At 36.4% G+C, this 18121-nt stretch overlaps 1 protein-coding gene across 1 annotated transcript in view; it reads right to left on the bottom strand.

Annotated features, from left to right (window-relative positions):
- Smp_176770 (dock-9, putative) overlaps nt 1-18121 on the bottom strand; it is a gene marked incomplete at its 5' end in the record, with an annotated part of 121428 nt that overhangs the window by 24857 nt on the left and 78450 nt on the right. The window contains 6 exons of the mRNA XM_018791786.1: nt 3865-3977; nt 9777-10132; nt 13291-13794; nt 15021-15167; nt 16723-16811; nt 17789-17964. Of these exons, the coding sequence (XP_018645106.1) occupies nt 3865-3977; nt 9777-10132; nt 13291-13794; nt 15021-15167; nt 16723-16811; nt 17789-17964 (1385 nt within the window). The remainder of the gene's footprint in view (nt 1-3864; nt 3978-9776; nt 10133-13290; nt 13795-15020; nt 15168-16722; nt 16812-17788; nt 17965-18121) is intronic.

Genomic DNA, 18121 nt, shown 5'->3' with positions numbered 1-18121 from the left:
TAAAGGGAACTTTACACAGTATTCAAGTTATGAGAAATTGTATTGTTTGATCGATTATAACTTAAATATTAGTGATCATTTGATGATAAAAACCTAGTGGGAGTCTAGATCTAAGACGATGATTTCCAGTATGTTGATTTCATGTCCTCTAATATAAACAGTGGTACTCACGTTCCCCTAATGATTTCATGTCTCGAGATGACGAACTGTTCTCCTGTCAACTTGAGAAATAGGTAAATACACATCTCGCCATCTTGTCAACCTGGTTGAATTAACAGCTAAACTGAGCGCTCAAAACACGTGTATTCAGACAGGTCAAATGAGTGAACGTAGACTGACCGCAATTATTAATAACTCGGAGATCATTGTGATAACGAAAACGCTGTGCCCGTCTACAATCCTTGACGTTGAACTAACTACACACTGCATCGTTTCAAGCGAGACCATAAAATGGATGAAGAGTGCATGATGTACGTACATATCTACACCAATGAGATTAGATTGGAATACATTTCACTGAATACATTTCACAACAGACTCGTCATCGCTCACTGAACTCGGCAGTAGTTATAAGGAACTTGTGTTAGTTTAATGATTACAGCGTTTTGAGAATTAAACTATTTGCCGTCTCAGTGGTCTATCGGTTAAGGGCTCTGGCGCGAGACTGGTAGGTCCTGGGTTCGAATCTCGCGAGTGCGGGTTCGTGGATGCGCACTGCTGAGGAGTCCCATAATAGGACGAAACGGCGTTCAGTGTTTCCAGGTTTTCGATGGTGGTCTAGCTTCAATTGACTCTTGCTTTCAATTAGTACTGTTTGTTTGAATATTCCCATTGATGTTTGAGACTGAAACTGGTCAGTCTCTAATTGACATATGTGCATAGTGTGCGCATTGCATCAATATAGCCTTAATTCACAAGCATTATAAACAGTGGGAAGATTCAAACAAACAATACTAAGTGAATTTAAACTTTACCCCATCGCACAAACAAGTGGCTATCAGTAGCTGAGTGTATAACACGACGGTGTTTGAAGCGAACGGTACTGGGTTCGAGTCCCAGAGTGAATATTAACAAGTCTGAGATGCAGGCACATTGCAGCTGACAAGTCTCAATTAGGACGACACGCGCGTCAAACTGGATTCCACTCCTAGCCACTATCCATCATTGCTTACAATGCTTGTTCTTCTATACATAAACTGATTAGATTAATATCACCCCCTTCTGATCTATAATCATATGCTCTCTAGTGACCGACTTCAAGGGATGTTTCCTTGAGTTCTAGTGGGAAGCAGTGACCAGTGGAGTTCAACCAAGTCTGTTGTAGAGATATCAACTCACTGAAGACAATTGGTGAATAGTTGCTCAAACATCGTGGATTGGTTGAAGTTAGACATTAACATCGTTGGATGCCGGTCGGCTAAGTGGTCTATCGGTTAAGTGCTCTGGCGTGAGACTAATAGGTCCTGGGTTCGAATCTCGTGAGTGCGGGATCGTGGATGAGCACTGTTGAGGGATCCCATGATAGGACGAAACGGTCGTCCAGTGCTTCCAGGTTTTCCATGGTGGTCTAACGTCAATTGACTCATGATTTCAACTATGAAAATACTGAAATATTCACAAAACCCCCTTCTGACTTATTAAGATGACGAAAAGAAGTATTTTCTTTTAAAAAAAAGTTTTCTCTTTTTGATCATTACTTTTGTTGGATACATTTTATTTCTGGTTTGATTTTGTTAAAATGTCACTAAATTTTGGCAATAGAACTATGATCTTTAACCATCAACCTTTCACTTACATTTAGATGTAGATGTAATGCAAATACACAGATTATGTAATCTCATATCTAAATATACATAAACATTCTATAGAATCTCTCTCTTTCTCTCTTAGTCAATATCACAGAAATCATATCACCCCCCCCCAACCCCTGTTACCTATCATGTCAAACACATTCCTGTGAATAAACAGGATAAATGCATGTTCGTGTGTGCGTGTATGTGTGTGTAATTAAGTATGAGTGAGTGAGTAGTACTGGTATTTAATCAATTTGTTAACTGCATCTACACAAATATATAATAATATAAAGATGTGTGCGTGTATATATATATACACACGCAAAAAGGGGAGGGGGAGAAAGAGAGAAAAAATCAAGCAAGCAAACGAACAAATAAACAAACAAATGCACAAACTCATTTTGCACCAAATCTTAATTGTTCAAAACAAAACTAACATTATTGAATCATGATTACACAGATTATCAGCACACTCAACTAAACTAATAACTTACAATCTAAAATACCTAAAAAGTGTTGCATTTGAAAAAAATAAAAAAAATAAAAATAAAAACTATTTGAATGAGACAAAGTTTATTCTTTTTTTTTTATTGTCAACAAGAAATTCAATCTGATCATATAAACAAACAAACAAACAAACGATAGCAACAACAAAAGAAAAAAAAAATTTTTTTTTGTTTTTTTTTTCGTTTTCGAATTTTATAGTTGTTACTTGTTATCCATTAATTGGAATTATCTTTGTCTGATTATTTCACTATATTCATATATATGGATTATGATGTTGATTAAAATATTGAAATTTTAATCGATAATCATGTACTCACTGGTGACTGACTGACTTCAAGATGGATTTCTTGAAGTTCTAGAGAGAAGTCGTGAATAGTGGAATCTGTAGCTGTAAATAATTCCCCCAAAATCAATAGCTTTCTAAGTGTTCGACATTGGATGCTTACCACATTAGTTTAAATGGACTTGTTTAACTGAAGGTGTTCGGTCATGCATTCGGACCAGATCATGTTACAGCACAGCATGGGAAACATCTCCTACGTTCACTAGCCAGAATAGTTTAACCGCTTCTTGATATATTGATAACGCATCAAATATATCTTACCAACCTCTTCGCATCTGACTTCTGATTTTAACTGATTGAGGGAACGATTCGATTATAGAAGGTGTTACTAGTTAATAGTTGCCAAACTATAATACCGATCGTATCTTCAAGTGCAATCCGTGTTAGATATGAGACACTTATCCACCTTAAACAATTTATGAAGGGTTGTATATGATCGATTGAAGTTAGACATGAACACAGTTGGACGCTGGCTCACTGGTTCAGATATTAGATGGTCTAACCATTGATCGGTTCATAATCCCAATGTAAATTCAACAATCTTCATAACCCTACACTGATTAATTCGCAAACAGTTGATCAAACCACCGAATAACAAAACAAAAAAACAGAAAGACTAATCTTATCAACAACAATGCTGCCAACTTTCATTATCAATATTGATATTCACTTAATATATAAATAGTCTTTAATTAGTCAATCAATTATCATTCAACTAAGAATTAAAGAAACAATGGTAGTAGCGCATTAAGCAAATAAAATACACTTCAAAGGAGAATTGAAAAGATCAAATTGTCCCAGATCTATGAATAGAAATCAAAGATTAAAATCAAATCGAATTATTTGAAAGCTCTAAGAATTCATTCATTATCTTGTAATTGATGAAATTGGAAATCATCAAACTGCAACAAACGAAGCAAGCACTAACTTGTAATTCTGAATGGAAACAGAAAAGAGGAAGACCAAAGAACACATTGAGTCGATCGACGATTGGAAGTAGACATCCAAAAGGATAAATAGAAACTGGAAGCAACTGGAAAGGATTGCCAAGGACACAATTCGATAGAGAATGTTGGTAAGTGACCTAAGCTCCTCCAGGAGGGGTGACAGGAGTAAGTAAGTCCTAATTAATCAAATGAGGTAAACTCACAGGGAAGCTCATAGATCATATTTCGTATATCAAAACAGATGTGAATAGATATATATACAAAAAAGAATTACCTCTTCGTTTTAAATATTCAGCCATTAATGCAGCAATATGTAATTTAGTCATAGCTAATTCTGTGAAACTTCTTGAATCCATATGTAATTTCACTAATTCTTCTAACCATGTACTATAATCATAAAAAATAATAAATGTTAATTAGAACAGGAAATCGACATAGAAAAGAAAAGCCATTTGAAGTTACCATCAGTATTTATAATTTTCAAGTAGATGTGTTGAACTCATTACTTTCGTTCATTTCCTGATCCATTTGGCTGATAAGTGCTTCATATTCAGTAAGTCCGTCAGTCAGCTACAATGTAGGACGAAGCATATATATGTATCGGTTCAAGTTGCCACAGCTCATGAGCACAACAAGATGAACACCGAATTCATAGAAGTAGTTAATTCAATGGTGGTAATATATGGAAGAAAGATTGTGTATAAGGATATAGTACAGGAAGAGAGAATTACTTCGTAGAAAGAAAGGTATAGAGCAATTTTAATATCATGGTTTAAGGGAAGAAAAAGCGTGTATACACCATTGAGAACGATTCTGAGCCGTGTCACACAGAGTCTCCAACTATTGGTTGCGATAGTCAAGTGAACCCCAACCAAGTAGTATGCATCCACCAGCATGGCTTACACTAGAAGTTAATGACTTCAAGCTATGATGCCACGTTTCGGTTTGGCCTCCCCTAACTCTCTTCCAACCATCCCCAATACTAGTTAGCATTAAGCGTCGTGGTAATCGGTGTTCAGGCATACTCAACACGTGGCCCAACCATCTCAGTCGATGAAGATTCATGACCTCATCAATTGATTTACCATCATTCCCTAATACCCTGTGTCTAACCAAGTAGTTTGCATCTACCAGCATGGCTCAGACTAGAAGTTAATGACTTCAAGGACTAATGTTTCATATTAGTATCAATCTCATTAGAAATTTCATTTCAAGCGTCGAAAGTTATTCACAACTGTTTTCTATGAACATATCGGTGTAGCCCAGCCCAAAATTGTGAATGTAAAACAAATGTAGTCTAATGCTCTGTACAACAAACTAACTAAACATATAGCCTCAGACATGATAATATATTCATTGTTCATTAAATTGATTCATCTAAAACGTTGGGTTTATTTTATCACCGTATAGAGTATATGATAAACTGTTTGTCTCTAGTTAGTACTAAATTGCTGTGAGCATCCATAAAGCTGAATAGGGGTTTCCAAAGATATATCTATATATATTTTTTACTTAAACACATAAATATTGATACAAAGTAGGACCAGATACATATGCGCCGTACAAATACCATTTGATTTGTGTGGGGGCTGTGATACTGCCGTGTGCCAAAACCGAAGCAAGTGGTTTTCTTAGGAGGCCACATCCGGAGCTTTTGACCTAAAGATCTGATCCACAAGGCAGTGGGGCAATGTAAAGAGATGCAGTCCCATGGCATCGGGTCACCAATAATTTGTTCATGCTCCATTTGTTCCTTCAGGAGACTGGAGCCAGTCAATGTGCACCATGGGTTTGGAATCAGGGTTTTCCAACTCCTCTAGGTGGGCTCTCCGTGTCCACCAACCCGGTTAAGGCGCCGGTCATTCGTTTTTCGTCCTCTCCATTTCGTAAACAACACCCCCGCCACGAGAAGGCAGTGAGTAGGACATCCCTGACAGAGGCTGTATACGCGTGGCCGTGTGAGAGCGTTTCGAGAGAGAGGGCGATCGCTCCCCACTCTTGGCCGTACCAGGGCATTTGGGGGCCATATATATATATATATATATATATATATATATATATATATATAAGTTGAAATCCGGTTAAGTGTTTTCTAAATAAGGAGTGGTCGATACCCTGTAATCGTTTAAAATCCAATACACTGCACTGCACTGCATTGCGATTTAGAGTCAATCACCCTATTGACTGCAAAGTGATCATCATCTTTATAACACTAATTTTCACTTTTTTTAATATCCAATCGTCTTATATCTGTGTCTAAATTTTCTTCGAATTGTACAACATTTTTAACTTATCTCTAGACAATGATTCAATTTGAATCCAATCAATTTATAGTTTAAGAAATGTCATTACCATAGTAAAACATAACCAACTACAATGATTACCGACCATACTGAACCTAGTTGACTGAATTTCCAATCTGATCTCTTCGTGTTTTTTATTCTGTCACATTGTCTGACTACCATAGTTTCTGATTTGATATTGATTTTAATGGATAGGGCTTATTATTCATATATGTATGTATATATTTGTTTATGTAATACAGTACATTGGTACCTAAACTGTAAACTAAGCAATTTCTTATAGATACCAATTCACCGAAAGTACATGGAAATGTTAAAAATGACTAGTGTTAAGAGTAACAACACTAAAATATGAATCTTTTATATAGAAATGAACTGTTTCATTGGTTCATAAGCTCTAACAAATCAGCCTTGCCCCCAAATGCCCTGGTACGGCCGAAATGCGCTCACATGGCCACGCGTATATAGCCTCTGTCAGGGAAGTCCTATTCACTGCCTTCTCGTAGCGGGGGTGTTGTTTACAAAATTGAGAGGACGAAAAGCGAATGTCCGGCGATTTAACTGGGTTGGTGGACACGGATAGTCCACCTAGGAGAGTTGGAAAACCCTGATTCAAAAGCAATAATGTACATGGGCTCCAGTCTCGTGATGGAACAAATGGCGTATGAATTAATTGTTGGTCACCGCCTATCATGGGACTGCATCTCCTCACGATGCTCCACTGCCTTGTAGATCAGATCTTTAGGTTGAAAGATCCGGGTGTGGTTCCCTAAGAAAACTACTTGCTTAAGTTTGGGCACCCGGACAGTATCACAGCCCTCACACAAATCAAACGAGATTTGTACGGCGCATACGTATCTGGTGCCTCCTTGTACCAATATTTATATATTTCAATAAATAATAAATAAACAAATCAGCCTTAGAACATATTGTGAAGTTTCTTCGATAAAAAATGTCGGAGCTAACTTTAACTCTAGAATAATATCTCGATGAAACACTTTTGGAAAATTGTTAGTTTATCATTATTATAAATTCATTTGGTATTGTTTGTTTGAATCTTCCCATTGATGTTTTAAGACTGCAATTGATCAGTCTCTTATTGGCATATGTGCATACTGGGCGTATTGTCTCGATATAACCATCTTTGCTTATAATGCTTGTGAATTAGGGCTACATCGAGATAATACTCATAGTATGCACATATTTCAATAAGAGACTGATCAATTGCAGTACTAAACATCAATGGGAAGATTCAAATAAACAATACTAAATGAATTTACACTTCACCCATTGCACTAGCAAGTAGCTATCAGGACTCAGTAGCTAATTGGATAACGCGATGGCATTTGAAGTGAATGGTTCTGGGTTTGAGTCCCAGAGTGAACATCAACTCTGAGATACAGATATATCCAGATGACGAGTTCCAAATACGACGAAACGCGCGTCCTGGATTCCACTGCTAGCCACTATCCATCTTTGCTTATAATATTATTGTTATAGTTGAAAACATGATCTATGTGGTTTGGTTTCTTGTATCTTTATGTTCCCGAGGTCCTTGTAGAGAGATTATGTATTCGAACTCTTATAAGACAAAATCATAGCACATGACCTAACAGATCACAACTAAACTCCATTATACAACAACGATTAGCTGATAATTAGACTATAAACTTATTTGAGCTTTGGTTATCTAATAATTAAAAGTCACTACTTATTAAGAAACTGAAGGCTTTAAGTTAAGGGTTTATTAGTGAAACAATTTGAATCGATGATTTTGGTTACAAGAAGTATAACTACAAACCAGTAGTGTAGGGTTTCAATGCATTATTCACTCATTCAAAATCGTGTACATTAACCATTAAAACATCGATCCATATGACTATGTTAAAACAACAAAAGTAGCAGTAGCAACAAAAAGAAGGTCTTTACTTTGAAAGTGAGACAAATTTTACTAAGATTGTGCTTTCGTCAATTGTATTTTCCATATCATATCATCATTTAAAAGTGCATACAAAATGTTGACATGTCAATCAAGATAATCGCAGACAGTCTCATTAACAAGTAATTTTACAGATTGCACTAAATTAAACTGATGTACTCTGTTGATGTACCGGAGTTGTTACATTCAGCCATGTTTATCTGTGTATACACGAGAAAAGTGCATACACATACATAAAGATATAATTAAGTATAATTTCAAAAAGAAAACATCTAATATTAAATTCATTTAGTATTGTTTGTTTGAATCTTCCCATCGATGTGTTAGGACTGTAAGTGATCAGTCTAATTGGCATATGTGCATACTGTGCGTATTGCCTTAATATAGCCTTAGTTCACAAGCATTGTAAGCAAAGATAGATAGTGGCTAGCAGTAAAATCAAGGACAAGGCGCGTTTCATCCTATTTGGGACTCGTCAGCTGGATGTACTTGCATCTCAGAGTTGATGTTCACTCTAATTTTAAAACTAATGAACATTTTAATTCAAAGTGAAATTATTTATTTATTATTTTATTTATTTATTTATTAATTTAAATTTATAAGCATCGGTGTACGGAGGCACCAAATATATATGCGCCACACATCGTCATCCAATTTGTGTAAGGGCTGAAATACTGCTCGGACACCCAAACTGAAGCAGGTGATTTTCTTAGGGGGGCATTCCCCGAGCCTTTACCCAACAGGTATAATCCACAAGGAGGTAGAGCGACGCCAGGAGATGCAGTCCCACAGTAGCCAGTGACCAACAGTAGGTTTATATGCTATTTGTTCTCTTAGGATTCTGGAGTCCATGTGCACCAATGTTTGAGAATCAGGGATTTCCAAATATCCTAGGTGGATCCTCTATATCCATCAACCCGGCTTCCGCGCCGGCGATTCACAGTTCGTCCTCTCTAATTCGTAAACAGCATACCCACCTCGAGAAAATAGTGAATAGGAATTCCCTGACAGTGGCTGTGCTCGTGTGACCTTTTGAGGACATTTCAAGAGGGAGAGCGGACTCATCCTATTGTCAGCTCTACCATGGCATTTGGGGGCAATAATATGTTTAAAATGAAATCATTTTTGCAACATATTGAATGATGAGTTATGTGAGCATTAATTTGACGATTTTTTAAAATACCTTTAATTTAAATGAATCTCGATTAAATAGTTTGAAGGTAAGATGCCTGCTATGAGATCTAAAGGTTTTGGGTTCGACTCATAGTGAGGTCATAGATGCGTGCCTTCGAGGAATCTCGTAATATGAAGGTTATTTACTACATTGCACGAAATCTGATAAAAATCGTAAGGTTTTGCGCCAAGTACTGTGTCCTCAAATTCATATCTCCAACTACACTCATGACTTCATACAACATAAACGGCATAATCATTGACAATCTTAAGAAGGACATTTTGATGTATCTCTATATAGTGGACATTTCGAACTTCTTCCCAGTTTCAAGTATTATTTAAACAATAACTTTTAATTTTTGCTCCGAACTACTGAGTACTTTTCAAGAAGATGAATACTGAACAGTTATATTTTTATTAACACTCTTCACTTCCGTTACTTGAACACACTACAACTGGTTAACTTGATACTTGGCTCAGACAATCAAGTAACACAGTATAGTCGCCTGTGAGACTTCTACAGTAGTTGCGTATAAATAATGATACTGAGTTTTATACACATAACTGATCTATCTAATAAATATCCCATTTTTATAGAGGTATTAACAAAGAGAACAGTGAGTGTTAACTATAATATGAAGGTTCCCAAGCGTGATCACGTACATTATACATCGACAAAGTGGCATGGTATTGATGGACAGTTTTGAGACGTTTCTTTCGTAGAGGATTTGACAAAAAACAATCTTATAATTAAAATGAAAGGAAACTTACCGTCTTAATGCTGGATTACTACTATACGATTTAGCTAGTGAATACTGTAAGTCAACTATACGCTCAGGATCATCACAATGTCGACGCATTTCAGCAGTAGCAGTTAATACAGTTAATATACGATGAATTAAATCGTCAATATCATCTAAGAATAAGCGAATATTTGTATCAGTCCAAAACAACTTTCCATATGCATTTGGTGACGATGATGTTGTTACTGTTGTAGTTATTGATTTTGTCAAAGTTGATTCTGAAATTCTTTGCATATCAGTTTGTGCTAAACTATGCAAAAGACTTAAACTTGCTTCAAAACCAGGACTTAGTTCACTGACAAGTTTTGATATAGCAATAATTGTCTATCAATAAAGAAAGAGAGAGGGGAGATGAGAAGTGATTACTCTGATATCAACATAATCAAGTAATAACATAAAACAAATATTCCAGACCAATGAATTGTTGTGAACATGTAAACTGATATTCATTAACAATCCATCAATTTCACTTTGATAAAAAGTAGATTAAAGTACGTTAAGAATCGATGAACGATTCGTTGCTGATGTCGGAGTAGTTTGAAAGGAAGAGATGATCAATGAAAAACATGGCATCAGTCCATAAGGTCACTAAGTTAATGTATGTTGGTAGATACAAACTACCTATTTTTGGGTTTGGATGATTATCCTGGCCTAAGATTGGGTACGTTGGGAGACATGATTCAGAATCGATCACAATGGGGCAAGATGCATTCACACATTCTATTCCTTCACATCTATTTTTAAGATCATTTTATGTATTTTATTCAACAAATTCATGTATTCTCCTTGAATCATGTCGTCTATGTCTTATGTTATCTAGCTCTACTAATACCGTTACTATTGTTATTAATCTAACGTTTTTCTTGATCATTTCATTTAGCCGTGTTAATATGATGAGGAAACTTGAAGCGAAACACATGTGTCAAGTTTCGATGTTGCTTATGACTAACCGACTGACTGAGCCTACACTATTGAATGCATCATTGATTAGACATAAAACACATCAAAATCACACTCAATTTAAGTTTCACAACAAACACGATCCTGTTGAACTATATTCAGAAGAATTACAATGTTCTCAATCCCCAACTGTAATCAATTTTTCGTATAGGATAATGATCATTCACATCTGTTGGTGAGACTGATCTCATTGATAACATGATTACATTTCACCAGTTCTAAAATCCCACAAGAACATCAAAAATCCATCTTTAAGTTAACAACTAATACAGATGTAATAAGAAGACGAAGATTGTGTGATATATTAGCGCAATACATTTCCAACAATCTGATCACATATAATATACTTGTTAAGAACATTTTTATATAAAAATAAAAGGTCAACTAGACTGGAAATGGGGGGGTAAGAGTAGACAAGGATAATAGTGATAAAGATAATGTGAAAAAAATTTGACACCTAATCACTCTGGATAATAAGCTAATATTACCCGGGGTAGGTTTAAGGAGAGAACAAACTGTTTTTAAATACACAAAGGGGGTTTGAATTTTCGTATGGCTAAGGCTTCTATAAACCTCAAGAAACGCCCTTTTACACTTTTATACAACACTACAAAAGCCGAGTTAAGATCAATCTTATGACCTGTTTCGATTATATGTTTGGCAATAGAGGATGATGGATGTTTATCCTCAACTCTTATTGGGTCATTCGGTAACATAGGTAACATAGGCCGCACAAAGCGATCGCTTTCCAAACGTATCTCTGAACACTATCCAGCTTGGCTCCTAAAAGGTGAATGTAAAAAGATAACCAGTTCGATACAAGAGCATTTGATCAATTGTGGACACATTGCTCCAAAAGACACGTCTTTTAAAATAATCTATAGAGTTAAAGGAACCGGATCAAAGGGAGGTCGAATCAATATTTTATGCACTATTGAGGCATTGGCAATCCATGAATTCAAGCCTGAACTTTGCGTGCAGAAACGATTTGTCCAACCTCTTACCCTTCCTTGGCCCTAATTCCCTTAATGAATATGTTTCTGGTTGTCGTTTTTTTTTTCATTTTTTCTTTTCTGCACTTTTATTTGATTATTAACGGGTTTTTTGTTTGTTTTTTTAATTACTGTTTTACATTTTAAACTGTAATCTTATTCAAGTTTTCATGATTATTATTCAGTTTGATTATTATGACCTTTGTGTTTGTTGCTTTTCTTCGTATATCTGTCAATTGGACTATTATCTGACTGACCCATAAATTATTTTCTTCCTTACCCCCTTGATTAGTAGGTAACCACATCTGTTATTTATTGTCGAATCAATTTATGATACAATCTTTCCTAGCCTCCTATAGACGTATATTTTCCATATGCCCCCAAATGCCCTGGTATGAACGAGAGTGGGCAGAGTTCACTCTCCCTCTCGAAATGCTCTCATATGGCCACACGTACATAGCCTCTGTCACGGAAGTCCTACTCACTGCCTTCTCGTGACATTACTATTGTTTACGAAATTGAGAGGACGAAAAGCGAATGTCCGGAGCTTTAACCGGGTTGGTGGACACGGAAAGTCCGCCTAGGGGGGTTGGAAAACCCTCTTTCCATACCAATGGTGTATATGGGCTAGCTCCAGTATCCTGAAGGAAAGGACGGCGTATGAATCAATCGTTAGTCACCGGACACCGCATCTCCTCACGATGCTCCACTGCTTTGTGGATCAGACCTTTAGGTCAAAGGCTCAAGGTATGCCCCCCTAAGAAAACCACCTGCTTCAGTTTGGGCACCTGGGCAGTATGACAGCCCTCACACAAATCAAATGAGATTTGTGTGGTGCATATGTATTCGGTGCCCCTTTGTACCAATATTTATGTGTTCAAATAAATAATAAATATATTTTCCGTATAACTATATATACCAATGTACAGTTTAAGCAAATGATTTCGTCAAAAAGAAAATTTCTGTTCGCTGAATTCTCTTTTTCTCATTCGGTTCTATTTGTTTCTGCAATCATTTTGGTACATGTTCACACACCCTAATTTTCAGATCACGATTGTTCCTCCCGAAGTATGTGTGACCTTACACACACACACACATTTAAATTGGTAAACACAGTGGGATGTGACACAATAGTTTTCATGTCGTCTAGGTTTTGAATGAAGCATGGACCTCGTTCTTTCTTTGATTTTATGATCTTCGCTGCACAATACGTTTTGTTGATGACAGATTTAAACCTTTGTTTCATTGCGTTTAACAAAATTTCAGAATCAATTTCGACAAAGTCAATAACTGCAACAATAACAATATTGTCACCATATAGTTCTGATAATCTTCGTCCTCTTATTACATTATCGAAATTTATCAAAGGGACTAAATGCTTTAAACTAATACAGAAACAATTGTTATCCAGGTTTTCCATGATGGTCTAGCTTCAATTGACTCATGCTTTCAACTATGAAAGAAAAGATAGTTTGTTTCATCATTTTCTAATTATAAACATATATATCGTATACACTCATATTCACTTACCTGTAAATGTACACGATGAAATCCAACCTGTTGATGTGTTTCAAAACTACACTTCCATAAACGATACAAAAAACCGCATGCATCTAAACAAAGTCTACTTATTAATGCTTGATTATTTACATTAGTATTATTAATATCATAATCATTACTATGATTTAAATGAGTAGTATTTGATGTAATCTGATTTGTATCATTCATTTCAGCACTTTTCAATCTAGGTAGTGTTGGAGGTTTATACTTTATATGTGCTGCTGTGTCAAACGACGGTGTGCTCATATTATTATTATTATTCAGAAATGATGTTTGAGAACTTTTATCCAATTGGGCATTGGTATTGGAATCAGTGGAATTAGAGACAATACATGTGGTTGTTGTTGGTATTGATGAAGATGATAATGATTGAGAAGAGATAGCCGATGATAATGAAAGAAAACATTGATTAGAACATCTTAAACCAGCTAAACAAAGCATACTTAGAATATCAGTTGATTCAGAGAAGAGAGTCTAAAATTAAAATTCAAAAAAGAAAAAAAATGACAAAAAAATCATACGTAAGCAAACATTTGTAGTTATTGCATACATTTACGATAATCGATTAGCGTTGGTAACCATGACAAAAGAGAGACCAGTGTAGTAGGTGATACGGGGACGACTTATCACCTTACATCTTGAATAGACTAAAGTAAAACATGTGAACCATTTGGATTGCAACTCAGTAATTCAAAAATAGTAGTGCACTTATCGTGATCGTGTGTGAAACATTGGATGTGTTCTGTTCAGAAGTTCCAAACTGGAAAGAAACATTTAACTAAAATTTTACCATGTCCGACAAATCTACTTACAACAAGTGGACAGTTTATAATATAAAAAAGTTGACAAATCATATTTGTAATGATCTTCATAAGTTTACTGGTTCCATGTTGATGTGATTTTTCTCAGTTGTTGATTGTTATGACTCGTTACTAGTCATAAATTTATTATTTATTTGAACACATAAATATTGGTACAAGGAGGCACCAGATATATATATGCGCCGCACAAATTTTATTTGATTTGTGTGAGGGCTATGATACTTCCCAGCTGCCAAGACCGAAACAGTTAGTTTTCTTAGAAAGCCACACTCGGAGCCTTTGACCTAAAGGTCTGATCCATAAGGCAGTGGAGCATCCTCAGGAGATGCAGTCCCATGGTAGCCGGTGACCAACAATTGGTTCATACGCCATTCGTTCCCTCAGGGTACTGGGGCCCACGTGCACCATTGTTTTGGAATGAGGGTTTTCCAACTCCCGTAGGCAGACTCTCCGTGTCCACAAACCCGGTTAAAGCGCCGGACATTCGCCTTCCGTCCTCTCAACTTCGTAAACAACACCCTCACCACGAGAAGGCAGTGAATAGGACTTCCCTGACAGAGGCTGTATACGCGTGGCCGTGTGAGAGCATTTCGAGAGGGAGAGCGTACTCTCCCCACTCTCAGCCGTACCAGAGCATTTGGAGGCTTTGAACGATAAACAAAACAAGTAACTAAACTTGATAAATTGGTCTTATAAATTTTGGTAGATATTAAGAACTAAACAACACGTTATCAAGAGCTAATCTGGTAGCCTGATTCTGTTCTACAGAAAGGTGATCTCTATTTGAACAGCTTGACAACAATGGATCTAAATGTTCCAATTACAGTTAATAATACCCTTTAGATAACATTAAAATATTATAAAAAATATACTAATTACCTGTGAATGTTGATTAATAAATACACGTAATGCAGAAAATGTATGTCGTATGACATGATCAGATGGATTATTAGATAGAATGAAAATATACGTTTCAAGTAATGAACGAAACACCGGATCATTAGGCTTACATGTATTCAACTCTGACTAGAAAAATAGAAAAAATTAGAAAACTATTTTAAAGAAGAAAATCAATGAAAAGTGAAGTCATGAGTCAATTGAAGTTAGACCACCATGGAAAACCTGAAAACACTGGACGGCCATTTCCACCTATTATAGGACTCTTCAGCAGTGCGCATTCATGATCCCGTCTCGCGAGACTTGAATCTAGGACCTATTAGTCTCGCACGCGAGTGTTTAACCACTAGACCATTGAGCTGGCCGGCATCCAACGGTGTTAATGCCTAACTTCAACTAACCCACGAATCTTGCAAGGCGGGATCGTGGATGCGCATTGCTGAAGAGTCCCACAATAGGACGAAACGGCCGTCCAGTGCTTCCAGGTTTTCTATGGTAGTCTAGCTTCAATTGATTCATGATCTCAACTATTAAAATTGATTGATTGACTACTAAATTATGGTCGTCGTAATAATTATTCAGTTTTTAATCTTGATCAAATTTTATCAAAGACAATGAAGTATAATCATAACTCTAAGCAAATCATCATCCTATGCAATACGTTTTAATGTTCAATGATTGAAGGTAATCGACAGGAAACAATCTTTCACATTAATGTTTATACTCTTACTACTTCTACTACTATGAGATTTGAATCGACAACTGCATCTCTGTGTGCTGATGTGGTATGGCAACTCGAACTGATGTACGTACGTACGTACGTACGAAGTTCTACGTTGTGACTGACTGAGTGATTGACAGGAAACAAATCGATATGATGAAAAGTTTAGAAATTATATTAGATTACATGGTTTAATCAGTAAGAGAAAAGGGTAACGGATAATTCATAGAGCTTCTATCATGTTTGATATAACCAAACAGTTTAAATTTCAGGCGATAATATGTCATTGGACAAAATATTTTTAACAGATAGAATTAGATTTATGCTCCTCTTGAAGTCCTTCTGGGGCTACTGCCAGTCCCAAGCCCAGATAAAGGAGGAGGAATGGGTATGAGGTTAACGACCCTTGCTTAAATAACGCTAACCAGATAAAAATAATTACGTTTAGAACATTGAGTTTGGTCATGTGGTTTACTAACTACATTCAACAAATCAACTGGTTTAAGCAGCATTGAACCATGCTAATTCATTTAAAATAATAATAGTTCAAATGGAAAGGATTAAATCTCGAATTACCAAAGTACTTTTACGTCATCATAAAGTTAGAACTTTCTTCAAAGAATTTCAAAACACTACTACTACTAACTAATGGTGATCAGTGGACTCCAATACGTGAGCAAGATCATATACTGATTGAAGTTAGACATTACCGTTTCTGGATACCGAAACAGTAATCTAGTGGTTAAGCGTTCATACGCGAGACCGAAAGTTCTGAGTCTAACTCTGACAAGCGTGGTAGTGTATATACATTGCTAATGAGTCTCATACTAAGACGAAACAGTTGTTCTGTGCTTTCAGGATTTTAATGGTAGTCTAGATTAGATTGACTTGTGATTTCAACTATGATCATGTTTATTTATTTAAAGCGAAATGTATCAATGAAAATGATAAAAAACAACTTACTTTAAAAACTGTTGTAAACGTACTCAACAAATCTAAGATGATCAAGCTTGATTCAGTTGCCAAATTTGCTTTTAATAAAACTTTCGTTTCTACAAACAAAAATAATAAGTATGTGAAACTAGGTGTTAAATTCACTCACAATCTAGGTATATGGATTTTAGTTATGCTTCCTTGTTTAGTACTTAAACAATATTGTAAAGTATTCCTATGATAAAGTAAGATAAATCTTATCGGTTAAGTGCTCTGGCGCGAGACTGGTAAGTCCTAGGTTCCAATCCCGCTCGCCCCCAAATGTCCTGGTACGACCGAGAGTGGGGAGAGTCTGCTCTCCCTCTCGAAATGCTCTCATATGGCCACGAGAATATATAGCCTCTGCCAGGGAAGTTCTACTCAATGCCTTCTCGTGGCAGGGGTGTTGTTCACAAAAGTGAGAGGACGAAAAGCGAATGTCTGGCAGGAGCTTTAACCGGGTTAGTGGATGTGGAGGATCCACCCTAGGGGAGTTGGGAAACCCTGATTCCAAAACAATGGTGCACATAGCCTAGCTCCAGTATCCTGAAGGAACGAATGGCGTATGAACCAATTATCGGTCACCGGCTACCATGGGACTGCATCTCCTCACGATGCTCCACTGCTTTGTGGACTAGACCTTTAGGTCAAAGGCTCCATGTGTGGCCTCCTAAGAAAACCACCTGCTTCAGTCTGGGCACCTGGGCAGTATCACAGCCCTCACACAAATCGCATGAGATTTGTGAGGCGCATATTTATCTGGTGCTTCCTTGTAACAATATTGATGTGTTTAAGTAAATAAATAAATAAATCCCGCTCGCGAGGCGGGATCGTGGATGTGCATTGCCACTGAGGAGTCCCACAATAGAACGAAACGACCGTCCATTGCTTCCAGGTTATCCTTGATGGTCTAGCTTCAATTGACTCATGATTTCAACTATGAAAATACTGAAATCTCCACAAAACCCCTTCTGATTCTAAGATAAATCTCTAAAATTCACTTGACACTTTAATACACAGTTGTAAAACCGTGTAATGATCCAACGAAAGAACTTACTTGGTATATTTTTCTGCCCTTTTTCAGGGGTTAGTTCATTTAGATTTTTAGTTAACAGATCACTTTGTAAATTTTTACTCTTTTTACGAGCAGCAGCATTATTAGCTAGTGCATTGCTAATATGAAGGAGATGGCCAGTACCGGTAGTCCGTCCAACACTACTATGGCTTATGTGTCTAAATTAAACAAAAATTATGTTCAGATAGACAATCAGAATGTAGTAAATCAATAATATATGTATAATATCTCAATGAGGAGAAAAATTAGATTTTCTGACGTTTCGTGACTCAGTGTAAGCCACTTCTTTATTTTCTGAAGAAGTGGCTTAAATTG

Source organism: Schistosoma mansoni (assembly GCF_000237925.1).
Source record: "Schistosoma mansoni, WGS project CABG00000000 data, chromosome 1 unplaced supercontig 0076, strain Puerto Rico, whole genome shotgun sequence".
NCBI classification, from domain to species: Eukaryota; Metazoa; Platyhelminthes; class Trematoda; order Strigeidida; family Schistosomatidae; genus Schistosoma; species Schistosoma mansoni.
Note: the sequence above shows the minus strand (reverse complement) of the source record. Positions and strands in the feature narration are given on the sequence as shown.